General features: G+C 39.8%; 1 protein-coding gene across 2 annotated transcripts in view; it reads left to right on the forward strand.

The window, feature by feature from the left end:
- UBR1 (ubiquitin protein ligase E3 component n-recognin 1) overlaps positions 1–12420 on the forward strand; it is a 180133-nt gene that overhangs the window by 117312 nt on the left and 50401 nt on the right. For both annotated transcript variants that reach the window (XM_066343754.1, XM_066343755.1), the window contains exons 33-35: positions 2765–2862; positions 7164–7257; positions 9435–9583. In XM_066343754.1, coding sequence (XP_066199851.1) covers positions 2765–2862; positions 7164–7257; positions 9435–9583 — 341 coding nt within the window. The remainder of the gene's footprint in view (positions 1–2764; positions 2863–7163; positions 7258–9434; positions 9584–12420) is intronic.

The raw sequence follows: 12420 nt of genomic DNA on the forward strand, positions 1-12420 counted from the left end.
CCGTGGTCAAGGTACATATGAGAAAGCAATCAATGAACAACTAAGGTCTCCCAACGAAAAACTGATGATTGATGCTTCTCATCTCTCTCCGTTCCTGTCTGTCTGTCCCTGTCTATCCCTCTCTCTGACTCTCTGTCCCTGAAGAAAAAAAAAAAAAAAAGAATCCTAACCAAAAATAATAACTTAAAAAATGGAAAATTAAATAAATATAGAAAAATATATAAAAAAAATTTTTAATTATATCAAGTAAAGAAGAAAAAACATAGGAAAAAAGATGAAAAACAGTAAAGATAATTCAAAAACAGAACACTGAGAAAAAAGTAAGAATAAAATATATAAAAATTAAAGAAAATGAAATTCAAAGGGAGAAAGATACAAAACAGTATAAGAAGGAAAAAATGAAGGATAAAAAGGATAGGTAAATTTTGGTTTGAGAGTTCTTTTCTAGTAGATATCGTTGTGTTACGAGTTTTAACTCTGATGTTCTGGACTGTCCTCCACTGAAGTGTTGCAGTGCTGTATGCAGGGCCGCAGTCATGTTGGTGGTTGGGGCGTGCTGTGAGGGCTTTATGGCTTCAGCTCTATGGCTTTGGCTTTATTTCTTCAGCTTTCTATCTTTAAGGCTCTAGAAATGGCAGTCTCAGGCTTCTAGGCCCTCCTTTTCATGTCTCAACAGAGAGTTGCTCTGTAGTGCTAGCTGTGGGGTTTGTCTCTGCCATTCTCCATACCACAAAGTGAGGGAGGTGGAAGCTGGGGGGGGGGGGTTTTGCACTTCTTCTGGTCGTGACCCCTCACTCTGGCCACTTTGGTTTATCTCCTACTCTGCCCCTCTGTCCCACCACTCATCCTGGCAGAAGGACACACAGTAATTCCATATTCTCCTCTCTGTACACCTCAGACAAAACCCAAACAACTTGAACTTCTCTCCTCCCCATAGTCCAGCAGAGGAGAAAAACCAATCACTCCAGGTTTGACTCCTCCCCAGGCTGACTGCAAGTGCATTTTATCTTTTGCCCCCCTTTTCACCTTGTCCCACCTTTGATCCATTCAGTATGTAGATCTTTCAGGCATGCCTGTGAGTCTAGCTGGGTGGGGTCCTTTGCTTTGTTATAATTGTTCAATTGTTGAAATTTCAAGGGAGAGAGATCAAGAGTATCTCCCATGTCACCATTGCTCTGATGTCATTCATAAGCTACTATTTTTTAAAGAAAATTAGTCATAATCAGTAGTATACTTTCATTTCTGAAAACTAAAAAAAAATTTCTTAGGTCAAGTTTGTGCTCAGATGTGTGAACTTGTGCACAGTTCATTATATATTTTAACTTCACTCAAGACTGTCCTTTAGCCTGAACAGGCAGTAGCGCAGTGGATAGAGCATCATCCTGGGACACTGAGTACCCAGGTTTGAAACCCCAAGACCGCTGGCTTGAGCACAGGTTTACCATCTTGAGTGTAGAATCTCCAGCTTGAGCTCAAAGTTGTTGGCTTGAAACCTGAGTTCGCTGGCTTAAGCCCAAGGTCACTGGTTTGAGCAAGGGGTCAGTGGCTTGGCAGCAGTGTCCTGGTTAAGGCATATATGAGAAAGCCCTCAATGAACAACTAAGGTGCCGTGACTACCATATGAGTTGATGTTTCTCATCTCTCTTTTTTCCTGTCTATCCCCCCCCTCAAAAAAAAAAAACAACAACAAAAGAACTGTCATTCTTAAAGTTCTTTTTAATAATACTGTTTGTGGTCCCTTTTGGTTGTTAATTATAGTTTGTATCAAATTCTTTCCCTTACAGAATTTACATTACAGAGAGGGAGAACAACAGTAAACTTATAAATACCAAGTATCGAGTGAGGAATACTAGAAAAGAAACTAAAGCAACAGAGTATTGGGCTAGAGACAGACCTAGTGCATGAGACCACTTATAGACAGAGTTGTTAAGGATCTTCTCGAGATGGTAACATTTCAATAGAGACATGAATGAAATGAAGGACGAGCAGTGCTGTTCTCTGGGAGAGAATTCCACACATAGGCAATATCAAGAGCATGGGCCCTGAGGAAGAACACAGTCAAGCATGTTCAAGGCACAGCAAGAAGTCCACATGGTTGGAATGGAGCAAGCCAAGAGCCAGACCATAAAAGGGCTTAAAATGAGCTAAGATTAGAAATTGGAGTTGGGTTTTTTTTGTTGTTTGTTTGTTTGTTTGTATGATGGGAAAACGTTGGAGTGTGTTGAACAGGGGAGTGATGCAATCTGATTTACATTTTTAAAAGATACCTCTGGTTCACTGTGTAATGAATATGTAGCTAATAATGAAACACCATCGTGAAAGCAGGAAGAACAGTTAGTTTACTGAACTAGTCCAAGTGAGGGATGATGTGACTTGGATTAGGGTAATTATGGTGGAGGTAGAAATAGGTGATGAATTTAGGATATGTGTAGAAGGTAAAATCTGCAAGACTACCTGATAAATAAGAATGTGGGGTGTGAAGGAAATTAGTGGTAACTCCTAATTTTTTACTTAGCAACAAGAATCTGACACTAATTACTTCTAGGTGATGAGAATATTGGTAGAATCTTACTCCTTGTACTGTTAACATTCCGCTACCTCCCAAAACTGCCTTTTAGACATGTGTGTCTATGACATAAGCAATTAATCTGGAGGAATTTGACTTTTTCATATAGTCAGTTATTCAAGGAAGAACTCCAGAAGTTAATGTTTCAGTTTGACATTGTGCCAATGGCTTTAACAATTTTTAAATATCATTTTTCAGTGAGAATGCAGAAGCTCTTGCTCAACTTTTGACCCTGTCACGATGGATACCGACTGTTCTGGCCAGAATATCAGGTTATAATATAAAACATGCTAAAGGTTTGCTTAAAATTATTTATTTTATTTAGCTTAAAATTATTTTATTTAGCTATGTGGGATTTATGTGTCAGAATCTTTAAATTTTAAAGGAAAACATACTTATTGCACTATGATGTACAAATACATTTTTGTTACATATCAGAATATAGAGCCTGACCAGTGGGGGCACAGTGGATAGAGCATCAACCTGGAACACCAGGGTTGCCGGTTTTAAACCCAAGGTCTGTGGTTTGAGCCTGAGGTTGCCAGCTCAAGCCCAGGGTCACTGACTCATTCCTCAGGTCGCTGGCTTGACTCTGGGGTCACCGACGTAATTCCAGCATCTCCAGCTCAACTCCAAGGTTGCTGGCTTGAGCCCAAGGTTGCCAGTTAAAGTCCCCAGTCAAGGCACATATGAGAAGCTGTCAGTACACAACTAAGTAGAACAATGAGTTGATGTCCCCCGACCTCTCTTCTCTCCCTGCCTCCCTCCTTTCTACTTCTCTCTCAAAAAGAGAAAAGAAGAAAAAAGAAAGGAAATGAAAATAGAAGTTTTTGAAGCCCTGGCTAAGTTTGACTTTAATTAGTTTACTTGATTTAATGTTTTTATACTGGGTGGCAGTATAGATAGTGACTAATCTGTAATCATACTGCTTAGATTTAAATCTTATATCCATCACTTACTGTTTATGTCATTTTGGACAAGTTACTTAACATCTCTGTGACTCAACTTTCTGATTTGTAAAGTGGAAATAATAGTGCCTATCTCATTGGTTAAAGGGTTGAATTCTATGTAAAGTAGAACCTTGCTTGGTACATAGTAAATACTATATGTGTTGGCCATTACTATTACTAAAATTGTTACTATGTTATTAATAATAAAACCAACATTTTTTAACTGTTACCTCGTATATTCTTTATAATTGAGAGATAAGACTACTTAAATACTAAGCAATAAAGAATAGCAGGCAGTTTAGAGAGAGAAATAAAAATTTGAAGAGTGATCAGTACAGGGAGTAAGTTCCTTGGGTGGTTTTATTCCTCCTTTATTTCCCAGCTTTGACATCAGAGTAGCCTGAGTCATAGAACTATGTGACAGACATGAACAGCAGAAAATCCAAGAGAGGTGCTGTCTTTCTGGACAGTGGGCCAGGAAGAGAATCCCCTCAGAACTGGAGAGTATAAAGCGAGTTTCTGTTGGTGGTTATTTCTCTCTCTTCTGACCCTCTCCCAAGGCTAGATCCTGTCATGGAGCTGCACGGCCATGGTGGTCATGTAGATATCTAAAATCACAAGAGAAAACTAAGGTCTCTAGCCAAAGGAACTGGGAAAGGGGGGGGGGGGGGGGAGGCCTGTATTCCAAAGAGCATAGGGTGAATTCTCAATGATTTTTTTCTCTTTGCCTCATAGCTTCACCCCAAAGGGTAGCTGACAACAGCACAGGGGACTAAAACTGAGATAAATTTGTCATTTTGACCAGAAGAACTAGGAGAAAGGGCACCTTGGAGCTAGAGAGGAAGGGGTAAATTTCAGAGAGGAAAGAGCTGTAGACGGGTAATCTGTTTTTCAGACCAGCACAAGTCCTGGACTCACCACACTGATTATGTAAAACATGTATGAAAAAGCATAGCAACAGCTTTGAGATCAAAACTACACTAAATCACCACTCAAGTCCCAGACTTACCACTGAGTAGTTCGTGTCCTTGCAGACACAAACAGTATACCAAAGGCACTAAAAACTAACATTGGAACCACCCACAGAGTGAGACCGAACTTGTTGAACCTAATTGGGTTAATGGCCTACTAAAACAAAATATATTTTTCCAGAGAACTTTACTTAACAGGAGCTAGAACCTTATAATATAATATTCAAAATATTCAAGACACAATCTAAAATTACTCAGTATACAAAGAGCCAAGAGAATCTGACTAGCTCTTAAGGAAAAAACAATCAAATGCTAATCCTGAGATTTTTTTTATTTTTTATTTTTTTAATTCAGTAAGAAGAGGGGAGGCAGAGAGACAGACTCTCTTGCATGCACCTGGACCAGTATCCAGCCGGGAAGCCCACTAGGGGGGCAATGCTCTGCCCATCTGGGGCATTGTTTGGTTGCTCAGCAACCAAGCTCTTCTCAGCTCCTGAGGCGCAGAGGTCATAGAGCCATCTTCACCACCTGGGGCCAACTTGCTCCAGTCGAGCCATGGCTACAGGAGAAGAGAGAGAGAGAGAGAGAGAGAGAAGCGAGAGGGGGAGAAGTGGAGAAGCAGGTGGGCACTTCTCCTGTGTGCACTGACCAGGAATTGAACCCGGGACATCCATATGCCAGGCCGATGCTCTGACACTGAGCCAACCAGCCAGTGCCAATCTTGAGATGTTTTAATGTGGAACTTTTCAGACAAAATGTTTAAAGCAGCTAATCATTATGAAACACGAAGTAAAGGTGAACACTCTTAAAATAAATGGAAAGACAGTAGTTCCCAGCAGAAAAATAATAGAATTATAAAAAAACTAATAGAAGATAATAGAATTGAAAAAATACTGTATGATATAATTAACTGGATGGGTTCAATAGTAAAATGGCGACCGGGAGGTAAGAGTCAGTAAATTTGAAATTACTGTAGATCAGTGGAAATTATCCTATCTGTAAAATAGAAAAAACAATATAGTAAAAAGAAACAGCCTTAGAAACATATGGAATTTTTTTTTTTAATTTTTCCATTGATTTGAGAGAAGAAAGAGGGAGAGAGAAGGAGAGAGCAGCAGCAACTCGCTGTTCCACTTAATTGTTCCATTTAGTTGTGCTCTCATTGATTGCTTCTCATATTTGCCCTGACTGGGGATTGAACTTGCTACCTCAGCATGCTGGGATGATGCTTTATCATCTACTGAGCCACCCGGCCAGGGATCAAATAATTTTTTTTTAAGTCCAACATTTGTGTTACTGAGGTCCCAAAAAGAAAAATATTTGAAGAAATAATGGCAGGAAACTTACCAAATTTGGTGAAAGACATTAAATTTACAGATTTAAGAAGTTCAGTGAACCTTGAACAGATCAATTTAAAGATAACTACACCCAGATAAGTCATATGCAAACTGCTAAAAAAATAAATATGCAGAAAAAAAAATCTTGAAAGCAGCCAGAAAAAACAACTTATTCTAGATAGGTGAACAACACTTTTAATTTGATGGAGAAATGAGGCCACAAAAAGTAGTTGTTTTTGTTTTGTTCTGTTTTGTTTTGTTCTTAAACCAGCACAAATTTATGACCTTGCAGTTCCATGGAACAGAAGTACAACTCAATCTCACCAGAGGCTAAAATCAGCTGTTTGCCTTTCTTGTTGGAGGCTGTTGGGGAGAATCCATTCCTTTTTCATTTTATTTATTTATTTACTTATTTATTTATTTTCCTTCTGGTATTTTTCTGAAGCTGGAAACAGGGAGGCAGTCAGACAGACTCCGCATGCGCCCGACCAGGATCCACCCGGCATGCCCACCAGGGGGTGATGCTCTGCCCATCTGGGGCATCGCTCTGCTGCAACCAGAGCCATTCTAGCACCTGAGGCAGAGGCCACAGAGCCATCCTCAGCGCCCAGTCCATCTCTGCTCCAATGGAGCCTTGGCTGCAGGAGGGGAAGAGAGAGACAGAGAGGAAGGAGAAGGGGAGGGGTGGAGAAGCAGATGGGTGCTTCTCCTGTGTGCCCTGGCCGGGAATCGAACCCGGGACTCCCGCATGCCAGGCCGACGCTCTACCACTGAGCCAACCGGCCAGGGCCTCCTTTTTCATTTTAAAAAAACAAAACAAAATGCCCACATTTCTTGGCTATGACCAGCAACAGTGAGTTGCGCTCTTGAGTTAATCGCATTATTCTCCACAAAGAGGTTTAATATTTACTCGGAGTCTTAGTGTAATAGTCAATGGAAGAGCTAGGATTCAAATCCAGGCAGTTTGGCTACAAATCCTTTGCTCATATTTACTAATGTATGCTGCCTTACTAGTAGAATACTATGCAGTCATTAAAAATGAAAATATAAATGGGGAGTTATTGATGTGGAAGAACATTTCTGATCTGTTGGTGAAAAAAACAAAATACAACAGAGTACTTACTGTAGGTGTTGTCCTTAAATCTAATGTGTTACACGTATAGGGAGAACAGAAGAAAATCATGCAGTATTATCTGTATGGAGAAAGTTTGAATGATTGGTGTTTATTAGCATTTTCTAAGTTTTTGAAAATGATCACATATAATTATTAAAAGCTACAAAGGTATGTATCAGACTAAACTCTTGTGATTTTTCTTTCTCTTTCCTTTTAATTTATAAGGAGAAAATCCAACAATTCCAGTCTTATTTGATCAAGGAATGGGTGATTCCACTTTTGAGTTCCATTCTATCCTGAGTTATGGAGTTCAGTCTTCGTAAGTATCTAAATAATTAAAAGAAGTTTATAAATGATTTTGAAAATTAGTGTGGAGAACAGTCCTTCCTTGCTTCCATCTTCCTCCCTCCCTGCTTTAATTGTAAAAAAAAAAAAAAGGTTTTTTGTTTTTTTTTAGCGAAGGGGGGGAGGGACATACAGGGACGGACAGACAGACAAGAAGGAAGAGTGATAAAAAGCATTAGTTCTTTATTGTGGCACCTTAGTTGTTCATTGATTTCTTTCTCATATGTGTCCTGATGTGGGAGGTGGGGTCTCTAGCGGAACCAAAGACCCTTGCTCAAACCAGCAACCTTGGGCTTCAAGCCAGCGACCTTTGGGCTCAAGTCAGCGACCATGGGGTCATGTCTATGGTCCCACACTTAAGCCAGCAACCCCTTACTTAAGCTGGTGAGCCTATGTTCAAGCTGGAACCTTGGGGTTTCGAACCTGGGTCCTCTACTTCCCAGGCTGACGCTCTGTCCACTATGCCACCACCTGGTCAAGCTGTAAAATTTTTTCTTTATCCTATTTTTATCTTTTTCTTTCTACCTGGAGTTTTATTTGTATTAATAAGATTAAGTGGTTAAAGATATTATAGTGATATACATTAGGGTGAACCATACCTACAATTGACAATTATGGACCATTAAAAATGCCATTTCTATTTAGTCTAACTTACAAGAAGAGAAGAATTTAAGGGACTTTATTTAATGTCACATCTAACTTGCTCTGTGACTTCTGAAAAGCCTCAGTTCACCTCTCTCTCCAATTCATTTTTCTTGTAAAATGGAGGCACTGCCTCCTAACTTGCTTCCCTCATAAGATTATTGGGGAGATAGATATTTATGTGAAGACACTTTAAAAAGGAGTGAATCTAAATCAGATAACATTTCCCCCATGTATAGGACGCATCTTATTTAAAAAATTTGGGATCTAAAACTAGGTGCATCTTATACAGAAGTTGTTTTTTTACTTGCATTTCTCACTTTGCACTTGATTTGTGCTCATTGTTGAAGACAGTGATTCATCATCAGACACAGATGAGGATAAGCTAGTGGATGGGAGTTTTGAAAGTGATGAGTGAGTTGTATGAATTTTATGATTAATAAAACTTGAGGCCCTGGCCGGTTGGCTCAGTGGTAGAGCGTCGGCCTGGCGTGCAGGGGTCCCGGGTTCGATTCCCGGCCAGGGCACACAGGAGAAGTGCCCATCTGCTTCTCCACCCCCCCCCATCCTTCCTCTCTCTCTCTTCGCCTCCCGCAGCGAGGCTCCATTGGAGCAAGGATGGCCCGGGCGCTAGGGATGGCTCCTTGGCCTCTGCCCCAGGCGCTAGAGTGGCTCTGGTCGCGACAGAGCGACGCCCCAGAGGGGTAGAGCATTGCCCCCTGGTGGGCAGAGCGTCGCCCCCTGGTGGGCGTGCGGGTAGATTCCGGTCGGGCGCATGCGGGAGTCTGTCTGACTGTCTTTCCCCGTTTCCAGCTTCGGAAAAATACACACACACACAAAAAAAACAAAAAACAAAAACTTGAGTTCAATAAGTTTATGTAATAGATTTTTTTTTCCCCCAAATTTTGGGCCACAAAATTAAGGCGTGTCTTATACATGAGGAATACGGTATTTAATGAATATTACCTGAGGTACCTTTTTCTAATGGTGATTCTTATGTATCCCTCTGCTACTGGTAATACGTGCTACTTGTTACAAATGGAAGTTCAGGAAACCATAAATTATCCTTCCAAGTACATGGTATTCTCTTCCCCCCACATGCATACATCCTTATCAGCACAAAAGTACTTCTTGATCCCTTTTACAGACACTAAAAATTGCTATGTCAGGTCATTTTCCTTTGAATTTTATTCCTTCTCTGTCTAGTCTGTCTCTTAATTTGGTCCTGGACCCTTTTCTGCTGTAATCATTTACTGCACTTTTCACAGGAAGTGAAGTTATATGGGCCATTACCATTTTGTAAGAAGTATATTTTTACTTGTAAGAGACATAGTTCTGCATTTTTTCTTAATAAATTTTTTGTAGATGCTCTAGTTTTTTAACTTTTCTAAGAGCAGTTTACTTTGTCAAAAGGAGTTAAATTGTTTGTTGCTCCAATACCTGATTTGACTTCTCAGGAGGTAGCCCCTTCTACTAAATAATTATATGTCTTTCCTGTTTTATTTTTAGGATAAAATATTCCAACAGCATCAGGGAAATGGTCACTCTCTTTGCCACAACAGTTTATAGAATTGGACTGAAAGTGCCTCCTGATGAAACGGATCCTCGAGTCCCCATGATGACCTGGAGCACATGTGCTTTCACTGTCCAGGCAATTGGTAAAAACCTATTCAAGAATTGGTTTGGTGGTTTTATAGAAAAAGAATTAACAGTGATCTACTAAAAGGTATTCCCTTTTTTCCCTGATGGCCTGAGTAGTTAAACTTGTTGGGACACTATTAGTATATCAGTAGATTAGTTTAACTACAATGATGGCTATATGCAACATAAGCAAATATATATATATATATATTTACATATATTTGAAAAGTATATTATGAACATGAAGCAAGTTAGATTCTAAATATGAAAGATTTATACCACTAGAAGATCAAGAAAAAAAAGTCAAAGGAAGAAAACCACCCTAGAAAGTTTCAGTAATTTTTTTTACACTTTGTGAGAAAAAGAAAGGAAACTTAAAGTCACCTAAAAAAATGTAAAAGTTGCCCTGGCTGGTTGGCTCAGCGGTAGAGCGTCGGCCTGGCGTGTGGGGGACCTGGGTTCGATTTCCTGCCAGGGCACATAGGAGAAGCGCCCATTTGCTTCTCCACCCCCACCCCCTCCTTCCTCTCAGTCTCTCTCTTCCCCTCCTGCAGCCAAGGCTCCATTGGAGCAGGGATGGCCCGGGCACTGGGGATGGCTCCTTGGCCTCTGCCCCAGGCGCTGGAGTGGCTCTGGTCACGGCAGAGCGACGCCCTGGAGGGGCAGAGCGTCGCCCCTGGTGGGCGTGCCGGGTGGATCCCGGTCGGGCGCATGCGGGAGTCTGTCTCTCCCCGTTTCCAGCTTCAGAAAAATACAAAAAAAAAAAAAAGATTAAAAAAAAAAATGTAAAAGTATCTAAAATGAGGAAGGAAAACTGAGGTGGACAGGAGAGAGATTAGCAGGCAATAGCTAACCAAGTGTGAAAAGAAGCCTATATTATCTGCCACAAAAGCTCTCTATAGAAAAATTTAGCAATCAGAGCAACATGTTGTATACCTTAAACTTATACAATGTTATATATCAATTATATCTCAGTAAAGCTGGGGTGGGGAAGGAAGAGTATAGCAGTAAAAAATGATTTAGACAGCCCTGGCTGGTTGGCTCAGTGATAGAGTGTCGACCACCCTGTGTGGAGAAGTCCCAGGTTTGATTCCCCGCCAGGGCACACAGGAGAAGTGCCCATCTGCTTCTCCTCCCACGCCCCTCTCCTTTCTATCTCTCTCTTCTCCTCCTGCAGACAAGGCTCCAAATGGAGCAAAGTTGGCTCAGGCACTGAGAATGTCTCCATGGCCTCTGCCTCAGGTGCTAAAATAGCTCTGGTTACATGGAGCAAGAACCCCAGATGGACAGAGCATCGCCCCTGGTGGGCATGCCGGGTGGATCGAGTCCGGCACATGTGGGAGTCTGTCTTTCTGCCTCCTGCTTTTCACTTCTGAAAAATAGAAAAAAAAAGAATTATTTAGATTTAAATTAGCATATTTGCTCATTACAGTCATGAAATATACAATATTATATGAGGAAGAGTGATAACTGTTATTTGTTCATATCATCTTTATCCAAACCAGTTTGTCTTTCCAGTATATTTGGTAGTTGTTTTTAATGGAATCTACCATATTTTCTTTTTTTTTCCATTGTCTTCAGAGATAGAGGAAGTGGGAGAAAGCGAGAGGGGAGGACGCATCAACTCATTTCACTTAGTTGTTGCATTTAGTTGTGTACTCATTGATTACTTTTCTTACATGCCCTACCTGGGGTCGAACCCACTATCTCTGGTACTTTCAACCAGTGCTTTATTCACTGAGCAACACAGCCAGGGGCCTCTACCACATTTTCTTCACTTAAATGTATTTTTCTAACAAGATAGTATTTCATGATTTGAGTTAAGTAGCATGAAGCCACTTCATCATTAGTATATGAACAGATTTTAGGAGTTACTTCTAAACCTGCCAGACTTAAATTATGAATAAAATATAATATACAGGTTTATATTTACTAAGATTAAATAAAATGAGAAATAGTAACAATAGGTTTAAATAGAATAAAATCTGACTTTCTGTTGGACTTTTAAGCATTAGGAATCAAGAATTTATATTTAGACACTAAACATAAAAAAGGTCACAGTTTTATAAAAGAGATGAGAAATTCCCTGGAGAATAGGACTGAATCAATCTTCATATGTGGTTCTATAACCTAGTAATTGGACTCTATTTGATTAATATAGTATTACATTGTTTTCACTGTACACAGTGCTCTTCCATCCAGTGGACATAATGCTGTACTTTATTCCTAGTGCATAAGCTGCTAACTAACTTCATTCCCTATGAGTATGGAGAGGCATATACAGAATGTGCTGTCATAGTTGGAAACTTTCAAAGAAGGGGGGAAAAAAAGAAATAAAATAAGCTTTCCCCACACATAGATGTATGTGCTGCTGAAACTGTGGTGGGGAAAAGGCTAATTTAGCAGTAAATACCCTGTCCAACAGGCAGAATATTTCTGAATTCATTTTTGGTGTATTTTAAATTTTTTTCTATAAATATGTTCTAATTCTTTTTAGTACTACCTATAAGAGCAGTAAAGTTATTTGTGTCTGCCTTGTGCATTATTTTTTAATGCTATCAGTTGTGACTTCTTTGTCAACTATAATATAAAAAATAGGTTGTGACCAAATATAAAAATTAATAATTTAAAAGATTTTGCATAGAAGAGATGTTAAAAGGTGGAAAATGAACCAGGAAGCTTTATTTTTCCCAAGTATTCTTTATAGATTGCTGCAGGGGCATTATTATATACACACACAGTAGTAGTAATTTGTAAATGATCTGTCTTTGGTTTCTATAATACTGACACTCAGAAATTTGGAAATTTTGGTATAGATTTAAACATGAAACTTTGAAGCAGAAAAGTACAAATC

This window comes from Saccopteryx leptura, chromosome 6 (genome assembly GCF_036850995.1).
Source record: "Saccopteryx leptura isolate mSacLep1 chromosome 6, mSacLep1_pri_phased_curated, whole genome shotgun sequence".
Lineage (NCBI taxonomy): Eukaryota > Metazoa > Chordata > Mammalia > Chiroptera > Emballonuridae > Saccopteryx > Saccopteryx leptura.